The sequence below is a fragment of the Lepisosteus oculatus genome, chromosome 16 (assembly GCF_040954835.1).
Source record: "Lepisosteus oculatus isolate fLepOcu1 chromosome 16, fLepOcu1.hap2, whole genome shotgun sequence".
Classification (NCBI taxonomy): Eukaryota; Metazoa; Chordata; class Actinopteri; order Semionotiformes; family Lepisosteidae; genus Lepisosteus; species Lepisosteus oculatus.
The window spans coordinates 1,550,275-1,577,092 of record NC_090711.1 but is presented as its reverse complement, the minus strand read 5'-3'; the positions used below and the strand labels follow the sequence as shown (position 1 = coordinate 1,577,092).

Here is a 26,818-nt window from a genome sequence, read left to right as displayed (position 1 = left end):
GTTCACATGGGTTTCCTCCCTCCCTCTGAGGACGTACGGGTGGGTTCGTTCGCTTCTGGGAAAATTGGCCCTGGTGTGAGTGTGTGTCTGTGGCGGTGTGTGCTCAACCATGGACTGGGGTTCCTCCCAGGGAGTATCCTGCCTTGCCCCCATGGCTTGCTGGGGTAGGCTGCCCCGGAGGTAGAAGAAGCAGGTGGATGGACTCTTGCCGGGAGAGTGACGGGTGATGTCACTGAGTGACACGCCTCTTCTCCAATCGCCTGTGAACTTCCTGTCCTCCCATGTGCTGCTGTGACGTGGGCTCACAGGGACGAGCAGGTCAGAGAAGCCCAGTGGCCTTTCCTCATTCTGCCCGTCACAAAATCAGCTGCTGTTGCCAGATACTGTTGGTATAGATTAAAAACGAATGAGCAATTCTTGGTTCTTCCTCCAACCTGCACATGACAAGGATTTGTAAATCAAGTGCGATGAGCTGAGTTCCATACATTTCCATGTCCTGAGACTGGATTAATCCCGTGTGCAACTACTATCTCTCCTCAGAAACTGGAGCATTAAACAAACATTTTTAATAAAACTCTCTTTACTGAGACATACAAGTGGAGGAATATTTAAAATATAAGAAAGCATTTACATTTTCACAGGTATTTCTTGGTAAAAAATACAATCTTAAATGAGATATACATAAAATATTTTGTAAAATACAGATAAACATTCTGCGTGTTTTGATACGTCTTGATGCTTCATAGCAGTAAATATTTAATAAATGATCTCAGGTACACACAGACGCAAACGAAATGTAAACCAAATCTCTGATTACAAGCACGGGAGTTAAAAATAGGAATGGTAGAGCTCCAATGGCACATAAGGTATATAGAGAACAAAATAAAACCTCTGATGCACATCCCGATTTATTTTTAAACCTAAATGCTGAAAACACAAAAAAGTTATCAAAAGTGCTGTTGAGAAATTGTATTTCCAAGGTTTTTCATCGGCAAATACAATTATATAGCCTTTGGAAAAGATGGATTAGAAGCTATATTTTCTTAAAAGTGCACACAGCCATTGCTATCATGCTAATGTACGCCACTTCTTTGCTTGTGAGACAGGGGAATCTTCCAAAAGGGGCACGTTTCACTCCCAGGGGTTGGGACAGCCCTCGGAATGGACAGTGGGAACTACAGGAAGTGCATTTAAAACCAAGAATGTAAGGCACTTCTGTTCCCAGAGGGTTGTGGCCATCCACCGTTGCGATTGAAGCCTTTACATTGGCTTCATTCAGGAAACAGCTGGATAAGATCCTCAGAACGATGAACTGCCACCTGCCAAATGGCAGCCAGCTGAGCTGAATGACCTTCTCACATTTATAACCTGTCCTAATTGTGGGTCTTCTGCTCAGTCTGAACTGTGCTGTTAAGCTACCAGATCAGAACACATTTTGGGGGAGTGTGGACAGGTTACGTGCTCCCTGTGCTGTACGGTGAGAAAGTCCCAACCCTGTTGTATTGCGGACTAGCTCTGAAGGCTCCTTTTCTTCTTCTGCTTTGCCTCCGAATCCGGCAGAACTCGTATGGTATTGATTGCGTTCCAGGAAATAGGTTTATTGATCCAGCACAACAGTGACGTAGCTGCCTTGGAATGCATAGCTTGAAGGATAGCACGCTCTAGCGATCTGGTCCGGCCCCAGGCTCAGAACCTCGGAGAGAACCAGGTTGCTATTGCAGGTGGTGGTCTTTCCTTTTGGACTGAGATATCCTAACCAATTCCTAAATCCACTGTTCTGTCTGAGGTGCTATCCTCTAATTAGATGTTAAACCTTGGTCCTGACCAAATTCTACTCTGGGCTTGAACTGTCTGGTTTCCCTGAAGTTCCCCTTTAATTCACCCGGTGCAGCAGTTTCTCACTCCTCCCCCCGATCTGCTGGGCAGTGGGGCTGCTGGTGCAGAATGGCCGTGGCTCTTTGGGATGAAAGGCACTATATACATGAAATTAAATGCATAGCAGCAGTGCGGCAGCTCCTGCGCCCCCAGAGCTGTGTGCTTGTGGACACCTGGGGGTGTCTCAGTGTCTTACATGCCTGGTTGTTCAGTCTTTGAGAGTGCAGGAAGAGTAAAGAATGGTGCCAAGCAGACAGCCCCCAGGACGGAGAGACCAGTGATCTAGACTGCGGGACAGGAAAAGGAAACCAGGCGCAGTCTTGGTATGAAGCTGAAGGCAGAGCTCTGGTGGGAAATATTGAAGTGCAAGAAGGGCACAGGTGTGGAGCCAGACTGGGAGAAGAGCTGGGCTCACGGACAGGGACACCGAGCTCGGCGCTCCAGTGCGGCTCTCTGCTCTCGGCGTGCGCTCAGCCCGGGACAGGCTGGGGAAGTCGAGCGAGGCCGCAGGACCAGGGCGGAGGCGATGACGTCGCGGCTGGGGAAAAGTACGGGAGTCTCGGGGCGCTCGCTCCCCAGCTCTGTGCCTCGCCCCCTGCTGCTCCGAGACAGGGAAACGCCTTTCCGCACTCCAGACAGACCTGTTTAGTCATTGATTTCAGTGTTTGCCTTTTCACCTCTTTCCAAGTTTTTTATCTAAATTTGTTTTTAATTTTTGCGCTGTTTTTTGGGTGTTTTTTATTTACCCTGTAAAGTGACCCAAACACTGTTGAGCTCCAGGGGCCCCGGATGAAATCGTTGAGAAAGCCTGGCGGTCCGGAGCCCCTGCTGGCCTGGCGCCGGTCTGAGGGCAGGGGGCCACGCAGACGCTGTGCGCCCGCCCAGGAGCAGGACCAGCCTGTCGGGGCAGAAGCTGTGGCTCGAGGCCTGGTGGGGTCAGCAGCCACACAGCGGCCCGCGCGCTGGAGCTCTGCGTTCTCAAGCCCTGTCCTCAAGCGGGACGCTCGTGGGATTGTGTCCTCGCGCGCTTTAATGAAGACGAGTGCGGATTCTGGTTTCGTGCCCCCTCTCGGGGGTGTGCTTCAAGAGCAGGGGGTTAAAGGACTGGCAGAATGGCTCTCTAGATTGTATCTGCGAGGCGGCGACCCCTGCTCCTCTCACTGCAGACAGCCCAGCTCGTCGAAGGGGGAAATCAGTCTGAAAGCAGCAGGTCTGCCTGTGAAGGTGCTGCTGCTTCTGTTGCTTTGGGACACCTGCTGCCTTCCTGATGGCGGTGCGTGGGCAGGTGAAGACGGCGTCTGCGGGCGCTGGGCAGTGGAAGGCTCAGGGCAGTCAGCTCCTGGCCTGTGCTCAGTCACGCTGTGCTGCAGCTTGGGATCAGTGCTCTGTACGGTAACGGTAATGAAGTCAGTCCTTCAGGAGCTGTCCGTCGGGAATAAGGCCGCTCTCCGAGGGTGGAAGGACGGGGGGCTGTCCGGGCCCTTCTCACAGAATCGGGGAGCAGCTGGAGCAGATGAAGCCCAGCCCAGCCCAGCGGGCCTCTTCGGAACCAGCAGAGATAAAGCTCTTCCAGGAAACTGCTGCAGGGGATCTTCAGGCCAGTCAGCCATGAGCCAGAGGCTCATGGCTGGGTATAATCTGTGTCTGTGTGGTGCTTCTAGCTATCGGCATAAATGAGCTGCGGGCTGTTTTTAACAGGCCCCTGCCTACCTGCCATATTAACTCAAAGGATGTGTCTAAACCCCCTGCGTGGGTGTACGTGGGGTCTGTGGGATTGGGGGACCTGCACAGAAACAGGGTGCACCCGCCAGGGCGGCTGTCTTGCCTCTGCTTTGCCATCTGGGTGCCACCTCCGGGCACAAGGAAGGACACGAGCCGGGGGGGGGGGTTTGCGGGATCACAGTTCTCCCCCCCCCCCCCCGCACACGCTCGGACCCTCAGCACTGCGGGTTGCCCACGCGGCAGTAGCAGACCGTCTTGAAGAGCCGGCAGTGGCAGAAGGCGCAGGGGTCGCAGCAGGCGGCGCCGGGCAGGCGGCAGCCCCCCCACACCGGCACGCAGTTGGCGGGCGGCGGCGGGCGCGGCTTCCTGCTGCGGGACACGAGCCGGTTCTGCGGAGGAGAGGGCGGGATTACTACCGGGGGGGGGGGAGACATTAACATTTATTAATAATACAATACGCACAGTAAGCAGCACACATCAACATACAACAATATTATACAATATAAGTTGCAATATTTACAAAGTATGCATCTTGACTTAGGGAATCCCGGACTGCTGCCAAGTATTCAGATCCTATTTTTTGTGCACCGTCTTTATTATTAGAGTTGACTTTCCCCAGTTTTAACCATCCCCAGGAGACACCGCGGGGCCCTGGCCTAACCTGTCCCTCAGTTTCCAAGGCCGTCTGTCTTCCAGGACTCCTTGTTTCCGATTAAAATCGTGCGATTGTCTTTTTCTTTCAGGAGCTTTCGTCCATCCGTGCCTCCCTTGGTCCTTCCTCTCCCTGCTTTTCCCAACGGGGCGGGCGAGCCGGAGCCTATCCCGGGGAGCGGCAGGGCGTGAGGCGGGGTACACCCTGGGCCGGACGCCAGTCCATCGCAGGGCACACACACTTACACTAGGGCCGGTTCTCCCCAGACGCTAATCCAGTCACCTCGGGTTTGGGCGGTGGGAGGAAACCTACGCGAACACGGGTGGGGGGCATACAGACTCCACGCAGACAGCACCCCAGATGTGCGGATTTGAACCCGGGGCCACAGCCCTTGCCGACCGCTGCCGCCGGGGGCTTTCCAGCTCTAGACACGACAAAAGCTGCACAAACACGAAGAAACAAAACAGACCCCGAGTTCTGTAACGCATGCAGCCGGTGCTGGGCAGCCGGCCTGCGGGTTTGAACGAAGACTAATCCGGACACGAGAGACCTCGAGACGACTTCCCACCGTGTGAGTTCAAGACGTGGAATCGGTATCCTTTACTTAGGGCATATTCCCACTCAAAACGTGCTGAAACATCAGAGAAATGGATATATGCTGGGTTTTTTTTTAAGAAAAGGAAAAGGGTTCGTTTTCTGCCTATGACGTTTATTTCCCACGTTTTTGAATAGCTTTCAATGAAATGTCAGTGTAAAGTGAGGGTCAACGGAGGTACTTATTTGGTCAGATTCATGTTCGGAGTCGTGTCTTGTCGGAAAATGTAACATTCAAGATGCTGTTATGATTATTATCTTCTCTTATTATTACAGTAAGTGGCGAAGCGGGTTCCCGTTATTCCGATCTGATCTGATCTGATCTGATCTGCTGCGCGGCGGGACGGTTTCTACAGTGGCGGTCGAAACGGGTCCTTTGGTCAATAATAAAGGTAATAAAGTAATGAAGGGTTTTGACAGCCTTCTGGATCCTACGCGCTACACAAATACGACTGCTATTGTCTTCACCGCTATGGATAGTAGTGAAGTTATCATTTTCAAATGCTTCTCCTGCGCTGGACAGCGCCCTGTCGGGCAGTACTGTACCGCATGTTCGAGTGTGGCGTATTTTCCAGCTGGAAACTGGAAGGGCAAATCATCTCCTCTCTTTATCATCATTGTTTGCCGCAGATCACGCCAGCCAGCAGAGTTCAAAGAGCAGGTAACGAACATACTTTCATTGATATCTTTTCCGTTGCTTTTCTGTGGTTCTTCTTTGTTTTCGGAAGCTCTGAAAAAAACGAAAAGTTATTTTAAGGGAATAAGGTTATAACGCTTGTAATGCGAGCAAAACGTAACATCGCCAAACCCATTTGTGTGAACTATATGTGTGCGAGTATCACAGGAACTCTTTAATTTCTGAAGTGTCATCTAAATGGGACCTCTGTTCTAAATCCTTCAATCCTGTTTGCTTCCCATGGAGAATTAAATACCGAATGGTTTTGAATATACTGTCGCTCTTACAGTCTTTACCATGAGAGGTATTCCTGCCACATTGCCCACAGATTCAAGGGTGTTAATTTGCACTGTGCTAAGAGTAAATATGCAAAATTAGCTTGGGTTAAAATCTTGCAGATGTTCTTGGAGTTCTGTAGTTAAAGCACAGTCTGGGTAGCTGAGGAGGTCATTTGGCAACACACAGGTCTCTTCTAAGAAAGTTGAATACGGAACGAGACACACAAACTGTTTTGCCAAAGATCAGAGGTTGGAACATCCATCCATCTATTCTCTAAACCTTTCATTAAGTCAAAGTCAGGGTACGCCCCGGACAGGAGGCCAGTCCACGACAGAGCAGGGTACGCCCCGGGCATGAGGCCAGTCCATGACAGAGCAGGGTACGCCCCGGGCAGGAGGCCAGTCCACGACAGAGCAGGGTACGCCCCGGGCAGGAGGCCAGTCCGTGACAGAGCAGGGTACGCCCCGGGCAGGAGGCCAGTCCGTGACAGAGCAGGGTACGCCCCGGGCAGGAGGCCAGTCCACGACAGAGCAGGGTACGCCCCGGGCAGGAAGCCAGTCCGTGACAGAGCAGGGTACGCCCCGGGCATGAGGCCAGTCCATGACAGAGCAGACACACACTCACACCAGGGACAGTTTTCCGCGAAGCCGGTTAACCTACCAGGATGTCTGTGGACTGTGGGAGGAAACTGGAGCACCTGGAGGAAACCCACGTGAACACGGGGAGAACATACAGACTCCACACAAACAGCACCCCAGCTCTGGAATTGAACCCAGGGCTGCAGCACTGCGAGGGGTGCTAACCACTGCCCCGCCCTGCTGCCCCGGTCAGAGCATCAGAATATTTAACTCTTCAGTCCCGACTGATTCATTGCTACCATGCCGGCTCATTTCTGTCATCTTGTGATGAAGTCTGCAGCACAGGAGTGACGTGTTGGGGCACAGCTCTACACAGCTTGCTACAAACTGGGCTACACAAGGCAGTAGCGCACTGCAGTTAGGCTCAGCTGTGGATCCAAATAAGTTTTATTATGGGCTGTCGATCTATTACACTCTTACTGGGTGAGACCATGTGTAATAGCATATTTTTTCTTAAAATCACTTAACAAAATAGTATAGAATGAAAAAAGCACTTAAATATTATTGTATCCATTAAAAGGCAGTTGGGAGTCTGCAAAAACCTTATAACTTGACTGTATAAGCAGCCAGTCACACTCACACCCTCCCCACCCCCCGGCACACACAATGGAGAAACAAAAACCAACCCATGTTATCCCGAGATCGGGAATTCTGGATTCTGTCAACTGACCTACTATGACAACGGGTGGGACGTCTGGCTGGTTGTTCTCGTGGAGGCTAGGTGACGTCGAATCATTCGACTGTTCCATTACCATGTGCGCATAGGCCACAAGCAAGCCAGCAGAGCTGAACACAAAGCAGCAGAGCAATGTCACGGAGCTCATGTTAAAATGCAGAGGCCTGGAAATAAATAGCAGAAATAGGTTGTCTCTGAAACGCTCCAAAAGTGGTATTGGATACATCTGTCTTAATGTAGCATTTAGTTAATTACAGATATGACTATTTCCTTATATCTCATTCATTGCTACATTTAATAATTTCTAAGCCTTGCACAGAATTTGGGAGAAATATTTGACCAACTAAGCCTCCTGATGCTGGAATAATACTTAAAACCTTTTAATGCGATCTGACAGAATTGATTTAAAATGTGTTTATGCCCTTTGTAATCAAAAGTTGATTTAAGCACATAGAAAGATGCAAGGTTACATCCAAGATTTGTTGCATAAATTAATGTAGGTTCTTAAATTATTTGATCTTAATGAAAATGTTATTCCTTTACTTGTTTTATATTAATTTAACATTAAAATAATTCAAAGAGATAATAAATGTATTAATTGTTTTTGATATTTTTTATTCTTATTGCTACTAATCCTGATATTTAATATTGTAGTGGTCTTTTTCTATAGCAGCTTTCTCGTTGAAAAGGACATTTGGAGTCTCATCAGGACTTGCTGTATATTGCTAAATGCAGGATAAAAGTAAAAAATGATTTATTAGTTAGGAGACATATTTCTGCTTTTAACTCTAGTGACTTAAGCTAAAATAATATTCCATGAAAATAATCCTTAAGAAAAATGTATAGCAGAATACTGAAACAGATGAGTTCTCCATTTTATTTCCACATATATATTCCCTTCTAAGACTGTAACTGCTCTTTAAATGTTTTGAAAATATATTATTCCCAGCCACTGCAGCTTTTGAAGGATTAACATTGGTTCAGAACGGATGTGTGTATTGGATTTCTAAAGCAACGATTTATACAAAGTATCACTTTGTTTAAAAACTAGATGTTCTTACGCAAGAAATGTTGATGCATACATTCTGTAACATCTAGACTGAGGCATGTATCATATCTTGCCATCTAGCCACAGTGTTTTAGAATTTTGACAGTAAAAATGTACAAATCACTCAGGTTTGTTTACCACCAGAATATCAGATGTGCGATTCATCTGACAAGACAGCTGAGGAACAGATGCCATCCACTTTGATTTATTTTGAACATTTAACTGGGTGACTTTGATCTTTTATTTGCAGAGATGCATCAGGTTAGTCATATATATCTAGACTAAAGTACAACATTCTTGAATTACAATTTAAAACCTGAGCAAAGGTAACACATTTTAGTCAGTGTTGATTTAGGGATTTTATTTACTTTGCCTGAGTTGTAAAAATGCACACAAAACTATCATTTTTTGTCTGAATTGGGAAAAAAGGTTTGCTTGCTTCAAGATCTTGATCAAATGTAGCAGTTATTTTCCATTACATTTATTCAACATTCTCAAGAGTTTTAAAAAATGTATTCTTTGACTGGGGTTTCAGGATTCAGGAGAAATATTACGTGACATGTAAATAAATGTGGAAATTTCCCTAACATTCTAAAAAAAGGATACAGTTTAAAACAAATTGTTCCATCTGCATTTACTCTTGAAAGCAGAGATTGCTGGTTTTAATGAGAAAAAGAACTTCATCTATAACACAAAACAGCCACAAATGTGCCTGCTATGAACTATAAAGGTTTTGATTTTTACATCTAAAAAACGTGCTGGAGATAGTACAGAAGTGTTTGCAGCCAACAGCGAACATTTCTTTAGTTTGATAATGCAGTTGATTCCCTTTCCAGACAGAAATGGACCCCAGACTTCACTGTACACGGAGTGTAGTCTGTTGTGCTATAAGCGCTGTACTGTAAGTGTGTATTCCTCAGGAACAGAAAGCACAGAGAATGCTGCAAAGGAGCACTTAACAGAACTTAATGTCATATGAAATATTTGAGATTATTCTTGCAAAATGAAACAGCACAATAAAGCTGTCATGTGAGGACAAATAGTTTCTGTGTTGCTTTGCACTCCCACACTGGCAGTGCTGTCCACTCGAAGCTTTCATACAGTATGTACAAACAAACCTAAAATATAGTGTATGTAGAACATATACAGTAAGTTTCCTACATACACATATGGCATATATACACTTTTGTTGGTGATTGCTCTAATATTTTTTTTAAATTTTCCATTTTAACTATGTATTTTTCTAATATGATCAGTAGCAAAATTACTTTTACAATGTAATTAGAATAAATACATATTATATGTGCTTAATATTTTTTATTAACTTAATTCAATAATTTCTGTTGTAACTTTTACTTTACTGATGATGAATCTGCTAGAATAACTTTTCATTAATAGTACAGTAGCTTTGTCTGGTCGTTGGATGTTTCTTTTTGCTGCATTATTCAGTGTATAAACTCACATCATCTTTCTCACACAAAGAAGTCCTTCTTTATACAAGAATCTATTATATTAACATACCAGACACACCCAAGTCCTTGTAAGATAGATGCAGAAGATTCATTGTGAGACATTTAAACTTTAAAGAAAGAATATAATTTGTTATTGAAACACAATCAAAACATTCAGGCAAAGAGAACTTGATAATTAAGAAATATTACCAGTTTATTGGCTGATGGGGCTATAGAGCACAGATTAGTTTCTACAAAATAATAAACTTTGCTTACATAAAAAAACAATAAGAACTTAACACATAGAAACTTGTTTAAAGTAAATGTTGCTTACTCGACATGGTACTTTCCAGATTATTCTTTTTGTATTTCTTATAATCCAGGCGGATATTTTCCTTAATATTCTCTACTTTATTCTGTTAAAAAAGGGGATTTGTAAATTTCTGAGAGAGTTTACTGCTTTGCTGTGTACATTTGACAACAATCTGTTTATAATGGAGTACATATGTATCAGCTGAAGCATTATTGAAGATCTTTGGTAAAACCCCAAGGGATAAGATAATCTGCTTGAGATGTCAAAGAGCGTTCTGCAATAGCTGGTGATATAAATTTTCTGTCAGTCAGAAAAAAGTAGCGCTCTGAAGAAACATGCTTGGCAGGTTGAAGAGAAGTTGAAGTGGACCCTATTTACAGTACCAACGTAAAAAGCTTGTACACAAAAGAATTACAAACACAAGCTGGCCACAATCTGTGGCACAAGATAGTACAGTATCTAAAACAATCTACATGTATTTAACAGCAAAATATCTTCTGTGCTATACTTTTCTGTTGCTCGTCATTGCAAAGCAAGACAGTTCAAGTAAAGTGAAAGTTATGATAGATTAACTTGCGATAAAGGACTTGTGATTTCTTTATGGGTTTCCTGAGAATGGGTTTCTTTGTGTACAATTCACACAGCTAGTTGCCTCTTAATTAGTTTAGTATTAACTAACATAATAGTATTATGTCCAAAGTTCGTATTAAATACTTACTGTGTTTAATTTATGTTTTTCAGTGAGTCACAAAAATCCATTTAGTCATAGAATAGGCAGAAATGTTTTACCCTCTCCTCCCTCATTCACACAGCTAGAAGTTATAATAATTCATTTCATCTGTATAAGGCTGATTTTGTGTTCTGAGTAGTGTCAAAGAAAATGTAAATAACAGTACATGTTGAATAAGCTCACCCGTAGTTTAATATAGACGTTACATACTGTAACACAGGTAATTGTTGAAAGTAATACTTGGGTGTGCTTGAATAATAGATCTTAAACACCTTAAAAATGTGGTGGAAGCAATAAAAATAATCCTCCTATTTCAATGTCTGTGTACCAATCGTCCTGTTTAAAATGTTTGTAACTGTTTATAACTGTTTGTTATAGCGCAGTAGTTTCCCGGGTTTCGGGAAATACTGGGTAGACAAGGAAAGAAATGGTGAGTGGTTAATATCAAGCTGTGATTTCTTCCATACCTAAAAATTACACTAACATGTCCTGAGATAATTCATTATGATGAAAAATATTCATTATTGTGACACAGTTTCTAAAATATGCACAGTAACGAGTAACTTGCTTCTAATTATAATATTTAATATTATCAAGGACTTTTATTGCATGTATTTCTCTATAAATCCAGTTTATACGTTTATTTACATTGTTAAAACTGTACTTGGCCATGTAATGCGATCTGCACTAACGAGGTTATAGCGGTCGCTGTTTTAATGATTTTAAGCCATTCTGTAACAGGTCAACGATTTACAGGAGTATTTCTGTTCGGTTTTAGGAATTCTGTCCCTGTTTTCAGTAAATGAGCCAATTTTGCGTTAGAATACGAGACAGTGTTTGGCTAATGACTTCCCTTGTCTTAAGTCGTTAAGTTCGGCTTCCTGTCTTAACCAAAGCTGCACTATAAACAAGAATTAAAAAAGAAACCATGTATTTTTTTTTTGTATGTAGAGCAAGATCAAGTACAAAGTTTCTTTGTCTTATCGGGCTGTGTTTTCTTAATTCTTTAACACACCCTCACTTTAAATAAATAATAAAAAACGGAAAGGGTAAATGCATTCTCTGGCACGTGGGTCAGACATGAGGTCTACACCCAGCATCATGCACTTACAGTACATGACTACTAATGAGCATGACCTGTGTTTTTATTAGATTCTGTATAACTGACAGACTTTGAATTGTTTTCGTATTAACTTGTGGTCAACCCAAAAAAAAATTGTTTTATTTTTCTTCTTTTATATTTGAGCCCGTTAACATTCATCTCGGCACACCGGACCATCTGCCCAGCAGCACCTTCGCCAGTGTAGTTGGCCGAGTTACACTTCCCACGCCGTGCCTGTACTGTATGTAGCCGGAACGGTAAAACAGCAAGCATAGAAATGAACCAACTCCGTTGTTTTTTGAGATTCATATTGATTACATAAAGCTTAAAATAAAACCTTTAAAAGAATAACACAATGTTATTAAAAACTTGAGGAAAACTCAGTTTTTTGAATATTTAGAACATACAATGTTATAGCATGACAGATCTATTTTAATGATAAAGTTTCACATGTTTCCCGTAGGATTTCTAAGCTGTGGTAAGAAAATTAGTTTTTTTTCCCCCTTTTGTCACAGTAAACATTTTTATGGGAGAGAGAGCATTGGTAATAATGGCATTGCTCAGTTAACAGTGTTGATTTAAGATGCAAAAAAAAGTTATGATGAATAAAGTAGAAATATGTTTTATTTATCTGTTTTAACAAAACATTTGTATGCGTTCAATTAAGCACTCGAAAATATTTGAATTACAGTATCTTTATTTTCGTTGCAAAATTATAAATCTGAACGTGAGAGACTTCCAAAGACTGGGACAGCTAAGGGTTACAGGACAAGATACAACTGAGAACTGAAGAAAAAATGCGAGAAATCAGAACTTTTTAAATGTACATAAATGCAACCTGAAGGCTTCTGTACTTTCTGCACGACAGTATACTTTGTCTGTGTGGAAAAACAAATGTCTGTTTAGTGGGTGCCAACTAGATGCTTCTGACACAGCTATCCATTTTCTAACTGCGTCATCCAGTTCAGGGCTGCAAGTCTCACAAATGATTTCAATTAAAAATGATTTCAATTTTTTTTTCTCTAATTTTTAAATCAAGTAAGATGAGCGTTTTTTTTTGTCTCCCATACACAGTGCTCCCATGCACTGGAAAAAAAAAAGTCATATATTATATTACTATTTCTTGGTAAACGACATATGTGCCTAGATTTATAAATCTCCTTTTACATTAAAAAAAACACACAGCTCTTCGTAGATTCTGATTTTAGTTATATTTACAGTACTTGCTCACTGTCTTTCACTTCTTATTGTATGAATTACTCTGATATTATAATTCATACATCATTTAAATGCTCCCATTTCTTTCTAAATGAGAACACAATAAATTCACTTTGGCTTAAAATTGTAAAAAAAGCTTTTAAATGTATTCAAGAATTAACAATCATTATAGTTTGCTAAGTTACCCCGCCACAGAAAGCAATTGTTATTCTCCAGAAAACAATTTAACTTTAAAAACGATAAATACCCAATAGTTACTCTGCATTGCTGATGGTGTCACAGAATTTGAAACACCTTGTAACTTTCCGAATTGTCCTTAAACTGGATTTCAATTGGTCAGCATAATCATTTCAGTGAAATAGTTTCAATCTCATAAAATATAGTGTGCTACAAAACAATTATAAGAAAATAGTTCAGAATGTTATGCTGAGAATATTAATATGTAATCTTTTGGAAGTTACAGTATGTAGTTTCTAGTGACGGATTAACACCAAGCCACAATCGATTGATTTGGTTTCTGTTTCTTCTAATACAAATTATTTTCTATGAAATACATTTTGAGCATTATTCGGGAGAAAAAACAACAATCTTTGCAGATGAAAAACCTGAAATGAACAAGTGCTGCTGATGATGGTAGTTTATTTACCAGTTTCTTTATGAATGCAAAAGCCTGTCAGCCTTGAATAAAAGGTGTGAAGACACCCACATGTTGATGATTGGTCATATTAAACTGGATACTATGGCTATAAAAGCTTATCTTTTGTGGAACTTCAATCATATAGGTCCTATAAGTCGGTCCATTTCTGTTTGTGCACAAGAGACATGGTGGCATGCACTTTATCGTAAGCTTTTAGAAATCCCTTTCAAATAATGTTTAGTTTTGAAGGATTTTATATTTCCCTTGTGAATTACTGGCCAATGTTTGACCTCTGAGCCTAGCTTTGATATTTTTAGAAGAAACTGTTACCTTCCTTGACATAAAACACAAGTATAGTTTTGTGCCTTGTTGGTCCGTAGCATTCCCCAACTAATCCTTCTTTGATTTGTTTTACAATGAGAGAAAAAAGAAAAAAGTATATAAGGCTTAAGACATACCTTTCTCGTAGTCAACAGTTTATCAATATGGTCTTACAATCTCTTTACTCCCTTGTTCTCAAGCTGCAAATTAGAGCCTTTTCGCCTGTTAAACGACAGAAAAAATAGGGCAAATCATGTAGTCGTGCATTTTTGAGAAGGAAAACCGAGACACGCAAGTGGGGGCGGTTCCACACATTTTACAAAAAAACCCTATAGGTTAGAGCAAAGGGTCAGTGTTTTTGGTAGTGATAATTATGAGAATGGGAAGTCTTTTCGTTTTTATCTGATTATTCAGAAAAGGTTCTGGAAAGTGTTTTAAGATCCTTTTAAAATCACAGAGCCTCCCCATTCCCCTATAAATCTCAGTGCTACCAACTGATTGGGTACTAAAACAGAGTCTGGCCATTGTGGTCCATAGTCTGAGCTTCCAGGAATTAAAAACTGTACAGACTGGTCATTGTAGAGGTCATTTTATGAATCATATCAGTCAGAACGCAATGCAATTGGTTATACAGTGTTTCCTTTATATTAGGAAGATCACTTTGAAAACATTTTCCTCCAGTCACAAACAGTGATTCACCTTTTTACTGGCAAGGGAATCTATTTTTTAAAATCAGCGTTTTAGAAATATAACTAAGCCTAGAGTAGATCAAGGATAATTGGGTTGCAGTTACTTTTATAAGGGCTATGGTTGAGCCACACTTCTAACTGAATTTGCTCCTTAAAATCTTTACTTTTTGTGTGTTTTGTAATCAAAATATCTTTTATCTTTTAAAATTAATTTTAAACACATATTGTATTTAACAATTCTGTATCTTAAGTGATTGAGCTAAAAGTGAGGTGCAGTAGTCGTGCAATCCCCTTGACATGCTAAGAGTGTATGTTAGAAGTTTCTGAGAATCCTGAAAATGCTTGCATTTATCCATTATTAATGTGGTTTTGAGCAGAAAGTTTCTCAGACCTTCCAAAAGAGAACTGGCCATCCAGTCCATGTTCTCGGGAGTTTTGCACAGTCATTTAGTTTCTTTTCTTTGTATGTTGGCAGCATTGCTGGGTTTCTAATTTGTTTCAGTCACATTTGCTTTGTCCTCTCGTCTGTTGACTGCAGATATACTGGTGCCTTGATTATTAGTGGTTTCAGTTTGTCTTCAGTCACGGGCTGTTTAAAAAGTTTGTTTGTAATGTTTAAGAAACTTTAAAAAAAATTAAAATAATACCAAACAAAAGAAACACAGCAGTGCTCTATATATGCATGCTTTGAGATGTTGTGGTGCTCAACCGGAGACCACTGTTATGTCAAATGTCCTTTCTAGGAGACATACAGCAGTTGTCTTTGACATGCATGGATAAATGATGTTCCTTTCAGTAGGACAGTTGTTTACGTCTCTAAACGTAGCAGCTCCGACAGTAGGCACTACTGTGTTGGAATTGTGTTCTCTCATTTAAAACAAAGGTCTGTTTTTAAGATCATTAGAAAGGCTACAAAGGAGAGTAGGACATTTAGCAGAGCAAGACTCTTTGATGGTTAGAAGTTAATTGATCCAAGGATCTCATCCATTCATGTGTGGAGAGAAACCAGGATGCTGGCTTCAGCAACGTGTTTGGATAGATTGGGATTTGTTTTACAGGGTTACCCTGGAAGATTTAGACTTTGTACAAGTTTTGTGGTAGTGTTCTGTGATTTGATATGATTTACATTTTTAGTATTTGAATACTTACCGTGTATAAAATAAGTATATAACATGTTTGTTTAACAGCAGATAATATATGTGATTTATGGTAGTCTAAAAACCTGTTCCCAGCTCTGAGGTCAAGAGAGTCATGTGTTACGTTGCTATCTTAATGCCACACAGGCAAGCTGCTTTCTTTGAATTTGGGTAATTTTGTCTTCTGCAGGAATTACATTTGATGGTTTTATGGCAAATTAAATTTCTTTGTTTTTTTCAACATTGGTGGTCAATTTTGATTTTATGAAATACACGTTAAAGTTTGAACAAATTGGAAATGACACATTTTATAATTCCTCTGTTTTTTTAAAAGGTTAACAGGAAAACAGTAGTATTTTTTTGTTATTTTCTAAGCATGAACGCTAAGGATTTTGGTTTTCAAGTGTTAGGATACATTTGGTGGAGTTATGATGTATAAACACTAGAAAAGAGGTTAACATGTTAGTTTAAAAAAGTTATCACCATGTTTATACATTGACTTAACAACGATGGCTCAAAGGTCCCAGCTTTGTCAGGCAGAGTTTAGTGCTTGTCATTCATTTGACTGAATTGAATTCTTTTGAGTTCACAAACTCCTAAACCATTTAGCCAGAAGTGAAGTGGTTTATTATTATTTTGTCGGTACATCTTCCCCTGAAAAAAGAAGAAAAACATAATGGTTCATCAGGGACTAGGGCATTTTTGTGGTGTGTATCAAGGAGAAAGTCTGTTTATCTTAATGGATATTTAAACTGACACATTGGCAAGGATAAAAACTCAAAGAAGAGATCATTAAGGCATAAGAATTTAAAAAACCTTGAATGTCTGCTGAGGGCAAAAATTCTTTAGTTAAGTGCTAACAAAAAGAGAGGGCTATAGAGAACACTGTCAGGCCTGATGTAGCTGAAGAAGGGAAAGGTGAAAAGGCCACATCAGATTGCTTCATGCTGTGAAAAGTCCATGTGAAAATAATAGCAAATTTGCTTGTTTTCTATCAGTCTCATTAAAAATCCATTCCCTGTTCTGGTAACAGTAATTCAGGATAAGGGTGATTTTCTCAGGTTCTGAAGAGCAATAAAAAAGCAAACGAGCTGGACAAAAAAACTAAATAACCAATTCTGAACAAAAATAAGTCATCATTATTTTTAAAGTGATGTGATTAACTGGTATCAGCTGTGTATGTAACAGGGATCCTTTGATGTCACTGAAAGTGGGTGACTGTCCTATGGCAGGAGGCTGAGCCTTTCAGCGCTGTGGAATTTTCCACACTCGGGGCATGGTGCTCTGTGGCTCTGAAACCAAAGCTACCTGGGACTGGCCATCTTCCAGTCTCCAAGGGGGAAATCCCCAGTGTCACACGTGCCAGGGTGAACGTGTTGATCTGGGCATGGATCAAGGCTGGAGAAGGCAGTCCTCTAGATCAGCACAGTTTCTTAGACTTAACTTAACTTTTAAAATACTGGAATATTAAGTGCTGGCACAACTATGTTAGGCAGCAGGACCTGTTCATTCTCATCAAATGTTTCAAAATTTACGCTTGTTAATATGCAGTTTGCCTGAAAAAATTAAACTCTGAATCCTGAATTAAACCATCAGCATTAAAGAGCTTTCTAAGAGAGGCATATTTCACCGATTACAAAATCAGATTAGGGGCTTGTATATGTTATTTACCTTACGAAATATTTAAATAATGAAATGGAGTATATCACAAACACAAATCGTTTATATCAGAACCACAGAGTAAGAGATACATATAGGATATTTCTCGAAATAAATATCTAGTAAAACAAAATGCAGAAACAGGAAATAACAAAATCTTACAGATACTTCAAGCCCAGAAACGATTTCTTTCTAACACCACATGATTTACACGTCGCCTGGTGTGAGGCTGTTGCTAGTTCTATAAATGGTGATGTATTTGAAACTGATCAGTACTTGCCAACTACCGAACTAAATTTTCCAGTGTTGGAATGCTGCACTGTTTGAATAACATATGCCGCTGTTGGTCATTCTTGCCAAGGAGTGAAAAGTTACAAACTTAAGGGACAAAAATGCACGAGAAAGCAAAAATTAATTTGAATTTACATACATATCAAATCAAATATTTTACTATTTGTTAATAAGAAGGGAAAACATAGACGGCCAAAATACTACATGTACTGGGAAGCAATAAAGCAGGAATGCAGAGTACCTTAAAGATCAGTTTAGGTGTTCTGAAAGTTGCAAAATGTAATTTAAGGAAGATTATTCTGACGCTGTAGATTAAGTTTCTGTTGTTGCAGCATTGTGTTCTCATCAATCTGAGGTGTAGAAACCATGTTTGGTGGTGAAAGCATTTTTTTTCAATGTTTTGTTAAATTCAGAGTTCTGGTACAATTTGACTGTTTTACCATAGAAACAAGGCTGATTAAGGATCATGAAGATTAAGAAACAGGTATAGAAATGAAACAGCAGAGACACCAGGTCCTGTTGCCGTCTTCGTGTGAACCTCTAATATGAGAAAGAAAAACAGCAGCCTATGGTATCACCTGGTAGGTCTCATTATTGTGTTCTTCATAAAATCATCTCTGTTATTTCTCTATAAAGTCATACAATCAATCTTCACCCACGATAGTAGGGTCAGGAAAGTCAGTAAAACTTTGTTGCATTTCATTGGCTAATTTTGTTTCCTATTTTTTCCACTTCTTTTCCCTGACCAGAGACTTCAAAGACATTCTATGGAATTTCAGATTGAAAACAAACCACTGTTGTGAAAGTAACAGTGGGGTAATAGATAGCAGGCAAGCTATAAGTTGTGAAATATGTTATTAATAAGTCAGCTCCAAGATGTATATTTATTTAGCTTTCTCATGTCAAAAGGAGCTGCTTTATGTAACAACCTTGAATTATCCAATTTGAACTCACACATTTGAGGTCGGTTTATCTAAAGGTCAGGGTTGTGTTGTTTTCTTTTAGTATTGTGTTTTAGACCCAGAAGCAAATTACTGTACCTTTTTTTTCCTCACAGGAACGATTTACTCCCATAAGGCAACAGAAATATGACTTGATATCGGAACACCGTTGCAAACCTCTCACTTTAGCTTGAAACTCACAGTAAGTTAAAATACGCCAATAAATAGCTTGCAAGACTCGGCACGTTCTTCACCCATTCATAGTACCATTTATAATACTAAGAATGTTCTTTTAATTTTTACACAAGCTGCGATGTCACACACAGATGCATCAGGATGCAGTTTCTAAATGTAGCCTGATCATAGCTGTGGGTGTCTACATCTTTACATAGAAGTGAAATAGAAGGGATTTCTGAGCTGCTGTTTATATTATTAAATATATATACAGTACATTATTATAATATATAATATATGTGTCTTGTCTGAATCAAGCCATTCACCGTGTGCCAGTTTTAGTCTTGGCATTTTAAAATTCTTTAGACGTTTTTGTTTCACTTGGAGCTATTAAAAAGGGTTTCAAAGTTAAAGTTTTAGTTCATCACTTTTTTATTGATAGCGCATGTAATGTGTATGATCAAAATGAATCTGTAAGTTAACCCTAGTCTGTTGTTATATAATTTTCCACAGAAAATAAAAAGTAAATATACAGTACAGTAGTCAACATAAATAATTTACCCTTTGATAATAAGTTTTCACAGACCAGCTTTATCAGTGACACTGAAAGCTGCATTTAAAACATCAGCAATAAAACAATGATGGGAAAACATGATCTTCATATTACTGTAAGATGCTGAGAAAGAAATATCTCATTTGGAACATTTGCCTAGCATTTACCTAAAGACAATTCTGAACATTTAAAAAAGTGGGAAATATTTTTGTATTTCTATTTGGAGGTCTATATAACAATTTAAAAAATATTCACGATTCTTGTATACAAAAAGATATGGCTCTCCTGATTCCCTGAAGCGGTCTGGTCCCAGATGTGCAGATGTACAGTATTGTGTGCTAGAGGAACATCTCTGTATTATGGGTATGAATATTAAATAGTCCTTGTTCAAGCACAATGCTACAGGAGACAATTGTCTCACAACTTCTTATTCTGCCTTTCATATAAACTACAACTACAAACAAATGAAAAAGAAAGTCTTTTATATTATGCAAAGGTTTAAATGATTAAAAAGGCATTCGTTTCAGGACATTTTGTGCAAAAGTTTCTTTTGAGATAAAATTATGTTTAGAATGAAATATAATGAACTTATCATTTCTTTTTTTTTAAATGAAGGTCTTTTTTTCCCAATTGCGACTGCTGTCTTTGTCTTTATACACATAACAAATGTGGAATGAAAAGTTGTACAACAGTTCTGTCTCCTGTAGTGTTGTTTTTTAATTAAATAATATTCATAAATCTATTTACAATTTAGAGGCCTTTGTAGTTAGTAATTAGTTTGAAATTTTTGATTGGTATTTTAATCACTATTTATTGTTTGGGGATTTGTGGCTGGTAGTCAAATGTGGATTGGGAAATTTATAGTGTGATATAATTGTTGACATAATTTAATATTAAAGGTAATTTTAAACTCTGTTTACCAAAGAGAAACACATTCGGTCTAAAACAGTAGAACAAATCTCTTTCTCAAGTCAAGTTTGTGCTCTGCCTGTGGTTTCCCTGGCGTCTTGAGGCTGTAGGGCTCTAGATTCATGAGGTGTCAGACTGCTCTCCTGCTTTGAACTTGTAACAGGAGTCAAAGAGCTGGCAGATTCTGACATTATAATACAAGCACTAAAATAATCAAAAGTGGTGCATATAACGATTGTAAGACACATATTTAAATATACATTTGTATTGCTGAAGAACATTATTTTAAAGAATATCAGTATATTACTTATCATGTTGTAATGCTTAGGAATGTTATTATTTCTTGTTCTGTTTTATACCATTGTTAGTAATCCTTTGGAATTGGAAGAAAATTCCATCTTTATTTCAAAGAACGAATTTTAATAAATTCAGGTAGCTTGTCGAGTTATCGCTCAAGGGTTTAAATGTCTGGCTTCTGTTTCCTTTTCCTTCTCACTCTGAATAAATACTTCATTGTTTTAAATGGTGCTTTTTAACTTTACCATTAAATTTATTATCTGCAAATTTAAGGAAAGTTATTAAATCTTATTTTACAAATTGGTTCTCCAGCTATGTAGGTTTGCCTTTAATCTCTCTCAGCATCTCTCACAGTAGAGGGTGGTTGTGTTCCGTGATTGTCTTTTCTGCGGGACCCACGATGCCTGGTGAGGCCGTATCTGAGCCTGGAGCTTGTGTCAGGTGTCTGGGCACTCAGACAGCATGACTGTCCCAGGGAAGCTGATATCAAATGATCGTGGGACTCCAGCTCAGCTCCTGGAGGGCCTAGCGTCTTCTTTTTTTTCTACCTGAGCTCTCAGATAACTGCATTATTAAAAGGCTTCTAACTAGACTGCAAGGTGTTTCATCCTACAAAAGCCAGACCTCCCACCATTGCAGGCTCAGCTTTGGAAGATGGACGCCCGGAAGCCCGCCTACCAGCGAGCCCAGGAGTGGCCCGACGGTATCGGCTTCACCGTGGCGTCCTGACCATCTGCCCCCGGGGCTAGGAGCGCCTGGCCCCGTTACCCCTTTTATTGCCCCGACCCTTCGCCGGATCCCGCTCCGGCTTTTAACTCCTGCCTTGTCTGTCAGGATGGATCACCCGGCTTTGGACAGTGGCTTTGACTTGTTTGCCTCGACGACGGCCCCCCGAACACCGGTCTTTGCTTGTGAGAGGACAGTAATGCTAGTTCTTCTCTTTTAATAGCCATTGGTGGCTCTGCTAGGAGGTGGAGAGGGCTTAGTGTCCGTCAGCCTCAATATCGTTAGGCACAATTAGAATCAAGGTACGATGATAAATGAAGTGTATATATGTGTAGAGGGAAAGAGTAAGAGTGCTTTGTTTATGCCTAATTGAATTCGAAAACCCTTTTACTGTCTTGAATTAGGTTCATCTAATGTTAAAAAAAACAAATGAGTACACAAACTCAGATATGCAAATACTTTTGCAAGACTTTTGTTTGTTTACAGCTGCAGAGCAAGCTTAAGAGGCCCATGACAATATCTTTAGTAGTCATCTCATTGATACTACTGTAGTTGCTATTTAAAAAGTTTATTTTCTTAGTGCTTATTATTTAACAAATGTGTAATAAGTATTGGAAGATTATATCATAGTTGTTTTCCTGAAGAAGCCGTTGTATGTCATAAAGAGATAGCTTTGAAGAAATGCCAGCAAATTCAATTATTGTATATCAGCCATGAAAGTGAAAATTTCATACAATTTTATGTCTGCCAAGTCCAAGACTAGACATTTACAAGATTCAGTGCAGTAATACAGCAAGACTTGTTCCCTGTTACTCGAAAGGACTGTGGCAATGTAACACAGAAACGTCCTGTGCTTGCGATGGAAGTAAATGGTTATTTTAATTGCTTTGCCTTCTGCTTTAACATTCTTCCTAGTTGTTCCCCTTGAAATGTTTACTAATACTGTGCATGAAAGGAATGTACAGATTAGAACTAGGAGATTCTCCTGGAAATGTGAAGCTACACTGCTCTCTGGGATCGATTTAAGAAAATAATAAATTATGTTTTTTTCTTTTCATATCTACTTTGAACTTGTTGATTGATATTCAGCACAAATGCTCATACCCAGATGACCCGAGGCATGGAAGATAGCTCACTAGGCCAAAGACCAGTTGCACAGCACTATCTCAGAATGTGCTGAAACAAACAACCTTTCTTAAGTTATTCTATTTTTAAGATGTACGCAATATATGTAGTGGGTTTTCTTCATGCCCCTCCTATAATTTATAGGAATTTGGAAGATTTAAACATGGCTTAACCACATGAAAGGACACCATTACAGTGAGTTAAACATTCTTCTACAAGTCAAATAATCATTTCTGAATTTCTGACTCCATTGAACTTAAACACACAGACATGTGACTGAAATAAGGATTCCAAAACCCCCCAGAGCTGATCATCTCTATTACAGTTTCCATTGAGGGTTAGTAATTTATTAGTACTTGATGATACTGTAAGTTGCAGATACTATTAAAAAAACACGTTGGTCAGTTTAAAAAATATATCAGGGAAAATATTGCATGAAGTTTTTTCTTGTTTACAAACCTGTACATTGTAAATTAATTGGAGAAAACATTATATTAAAAACTCACAGTTGAGAGTGTGACAACGAATTGAACAGTAGAGTTGTTTTGTTACATGTACACTTACTGCCTACTGTCTTCAATGAAATATTTCAAGGCTGTGCTTGGAGATGCAGAATGACGTGAATCCTATTTAGAACCATCTCACTGTTAAAAGTGTCCCTTTGGATTAACTGTCTTCTTAATAGCTACCAACTGCAACTCAGATGAAAGTGGAGACAAAAAACAAAATCTAGGACATCGTTTTTCATGCTTCCACATGTGCCGGAAAAGGAATCTGTCTGAAATATGCCTTTATCACTGTGTTTCGGTAACAATCCATTGGCATAGATTTAACCAACACACTGTATTTAAACAATGGCAGAGTTATAGAAAGTAGAGATTCTGTATTTTTATCTAGACTTTGTCAAATACATTTTTGGTAAATTATGGCATCTTTATAGTGTTCACTTAACTCTTAACTCTCAAACAGTCCTTTGAGAGATAAAATTAAATTAATTGATTTTTTACCCATTAATTAAACTTTAGTTTCACCTTCCACTAATACATTTTTTCTACTTAAATTAAAATGAATATGCATTTAGAATGGTAATTTAATGGTAATGATTCAATACTGGTTTAATTGATCATTTTGACTTGTATAGTGAAGATACACTGTAGGAGCTTGGTGTAAGATTGTTTCTCTGTATCACTCATAGTCAAGCCCTGAGAGGCTCTGCTGCACACTTCTGTCCTAAACTAAGTCAATAGGAGACAGAAGGACAAGACAAGGAACAAACAAAATGTACCCCACACTGTAATTAATGATCAACATTTGTTTCTCTTTTTAAAATTGGTGAATATAAAGTATAGTTTTATTTGGTAGTACTAATTAAAAAAAAATAAATGGTTCCCAGCACACACTGTATTTAGTTACAAACGAGCTTCTGTAGCATCAAAGTAAAAATGCAAGTAACCAAAAGAAAAAAAATATCGTATTTCACCCAGTGAAAGTATAATTATCCTAAGTTTGCAAAAATAGAAATGTACCTGACACTGCATGAGCCCTTCCTTCAATAGCATACAATTACTGTAACAACCTGGGACGCAGCTGGGTTAATGGCCTGCCTTGTACTGTGTGACCTCCTGCTACATCCAGGGCTACATCCAGTAACCTCTTTGCCTGAAAAAACAAGTCTGCCTGATGGTCCAAATAGCCCCTCTTATCTGGAACCATTCAGTTTGAAGGATCATTTAAATTTAAGGCTAAAGGAGGCAGTACAATAATCGTGTGAAATTTGCAGCTTCTTTGACTTGAAGCAGGTTAAAAATGGTATGCTTAGGAAAATTCCTGAATGTAAAAATGGTTACCGTATATACGTGTTCTGTGTTTGAACTATATTAATTTTCTTCTAGTTTAGCAGCCATTATATACAGTATATTATATACATGTTCATTTGTCATCCTTTCCAGCCTGTTGTACCGCTGCCTAAACTTGAAGTCTTCATCTTTCCACCACATATTTTTGGAGCTGCTCAGTTCCTTCATCTATTTGAAGTGCTCTCTCTACAAGCTGTTTTGAATGGGAGCTGCTGTGTTCCCCTATTATACTCCAAACATTAAATTAGAGCAGACCCTTTTAAACATCAATAAATATTTATTCATCTAAATGTTTTAGCATGTTAACTCTATAATTTTAAAAATAATTTCCAGGTAGACATTTCATTCAGAAGATACATTTCCTGTGTAATTGATATAATGAGACAACAGCTTTTCTCCTTTGGCATGCATGACGTTCAGCCCAAGATAACTCAGAGCCCAGTGTAAATGGCGAAGCTCAGCTCAATATGCAGGACGTTCACAAGCTGTTTTGCTCCTGTCACTCCTGCAGATTCCTGAGCACTATGTGTTCTGCCCTTAGCATGTGGGCACACGAGAGACCAACCTTACAGCATGCACAACACTGCAGCTCTAAGAGCTGAGGGGTGGGAGCACAGAACCCCGAAATTATAAACTGAGGCTGTAACGTCTGAGTCTCATATGTCAAAAAGCTGATGCTTATCAATTGTATTGCAGTGTTTAGGCAGTTGTAAAACAATGAGAGAAAAATAATTTTTAAAACTCTAACTTCTTTCTCATGAACATTAAAAGGTAAAGGTTGTGCAGCACATTTTAGAAACAAAACTTCTAAACAAAAATATCAAGACATTTGTTCATATGATTGCGTGTAAAGACAGTAAGAGATAAATCTTACTTTTAGCCTTTAGATTTTAAATGTAATCCTTCATAAAAGCAAAAAAGGGTGCCTTTCTAAAAGCATTATTGGAAGTTCCACACAACGATTTCACAAAAGAGCCGTTTTTGTTTGGTGTTTGTACACTACACCTTTGAAGTGGGAGCAGAACCAGGACATGAGATTATGTGTTAGTACACATATGCGTCTGCTACACTCTATATTTTAAAACACAGATAATAACACATCAGGGTTAAATTGTTTGCAAAGATCCTACTGGGAATTGAGAAGGTGATGTTAAACCTACAGTACACATTTATAGAGTTTCAACTTTCAGATGCTTAATACTATTTGTATTGTAGGAGGAAAATGCCTTCAGTATATGATGGAAAAAAAATGTTTCGGTTACTGCTGGCAAAAAGCTATTTTTTCATGATTAAAATAATAATTAAACTTTAAATGTAAGGATGATTTTGCTTCTATTTACACCTTTATTTGCATTTTGTATGTTTTCAGCAATTAAGAATATTTTATTAGAGTTAAGATAAATGTGTGTTTTTTAGAGATCATAAGATGCACTGATGTTGTTAATGGCACCTACAGTAAGTAACTGTAACAAAGTATGCAGAACTGGAAAGAATTGTTTTTTCTAAAATAAGTACTTAAATAATTAAATGTCATTAGTTAATTAGTTAAAATATTATAGTCTTATTTAAAAGAAACGAGGTATTGGAGCTGTTATTAACAAAAAACATTTAAGTACATTGATAAAGAGAATAGAAGAACACAATACAGAGTTTTAAGAGTTATTTTTCAGATATTTAATTTAATACTAAAAAACAAAAGCGAGCCAGCACACCTAACTTCGTAAAAGAAGCTTGTCAGGGATTACTGTTCTAAAACTATTTTAATAAGCAGAATGAATCTTGTTTCTCAGAAAAGCAAAAATTGTACTTGGAATCCATTCACTATCCCTATGAACGACACTAGATTTCTGTTTGATATATTTACAAAAGAAACGCAGACATAATTTTTAGAACTCGCAACACTCGGATTCAGCTCTTCTCAGATTGAAGAACTATTTTCTTGCATGTACAGTGCTCCACGTTTGAGACAAACGTTATAACAAAGAAGATATTATGGTATGTGATCACACACCAAAATGTCTGAATACTTAGGGCATTTGTTCAATTCAAGTTGCTTTTCTCTGACCAAGCATGTGTTCAGCATTTTCCATTTGATCTATAATTAGATTAAATATAAGTCCAATATGCTCAAAGATGAGTCTTACTTCTGGCAAACATGCCAGAAAAAAAGGTGTCCATGCAAGTTCAGCGGACGATCCAGCAATTGTGTCTTACCTTCTATAAAGATGAAAGATGAAACTCCTTTTACCTCTTCTCTGCTGGGATTCTTGGAGGTGGATCTGGGAGAAATTTACAACACGATTTTCAGTATGAAGCTCCTGGAGGCCCCCACACCCTGCATCACCAACCCAAAAAAGGGTGTGCTGGGCTGGGAAAGCTGATCCATCCACACCTAGGGTCATCCTTTGCGTTCTGCGAGAAAGGTTAGTCCCACTGAGCCTAAGCATAGTACCGAACTTTCCAGTTCAGCCTTTGTTTAAAAGGTGAGAACAATGATATATGCTTCCTTTTTTCTGATTCTTTACTGACA

The 26,818-nt window shown here is 39.3% G+C and overlaps 1 protein-coding gene across 1 annotated transcript; it reads right to left on the bottom strand.

Moving 5' to 3' along the window:
• Window positions 1-603: 603 nt before the first annotated feature.
• On the bottom strand, window positions 604-26,818 carry asip1 (agouti signaling protein 1). Its single transcript, XM_015365014.2, has 5 exons — window positions 26,503-26,818; window positions 14,070-14,154; window positions 7,107-7,276; window positions 5,518-5,573; window positions 604-3,986 (listed from the first exon to the last, which is right to left on the bottom strand). The coding sequence occupies exons 3-5, from the start codon at window positions 7,258-7,260 to the stop codon at window positions 3,813-3,815; spliced, it is 384 nt and encodes a 127-aa protein (XP_015220500.1). The 5' UTR covers window positions 7,261-7,276; window positions 14,070-14,154; window positions 26,503-26,818; the 3' UTR covers window positions 604-3,812.

Bases quoted from the DNA above. Each gene is read 5' to 3' on its own strand.
- asip1 (XM_015365014.2), bottom strand. From the start codon at position 7,260: ATGAGCTCCGTGACATTGCTCTGCTGCTTTGTGTTCAGCTCTGCTGGC. The intron at 5,574-7,106 runs GTCAGTTGACAG...CGTTTTTTTCAG, and splicing joins CCCACCCGTTGTCATAGTAG to AGCTTCCGAAAACAAAGAAG. The intron at 3,987-5,517 runs GTATGTTCGTTA...TCTCCTCCGCAG, and splicing joins CGGAAAAGATATCAATGAAA to AACCGGCTCGTGTCCCGCAG.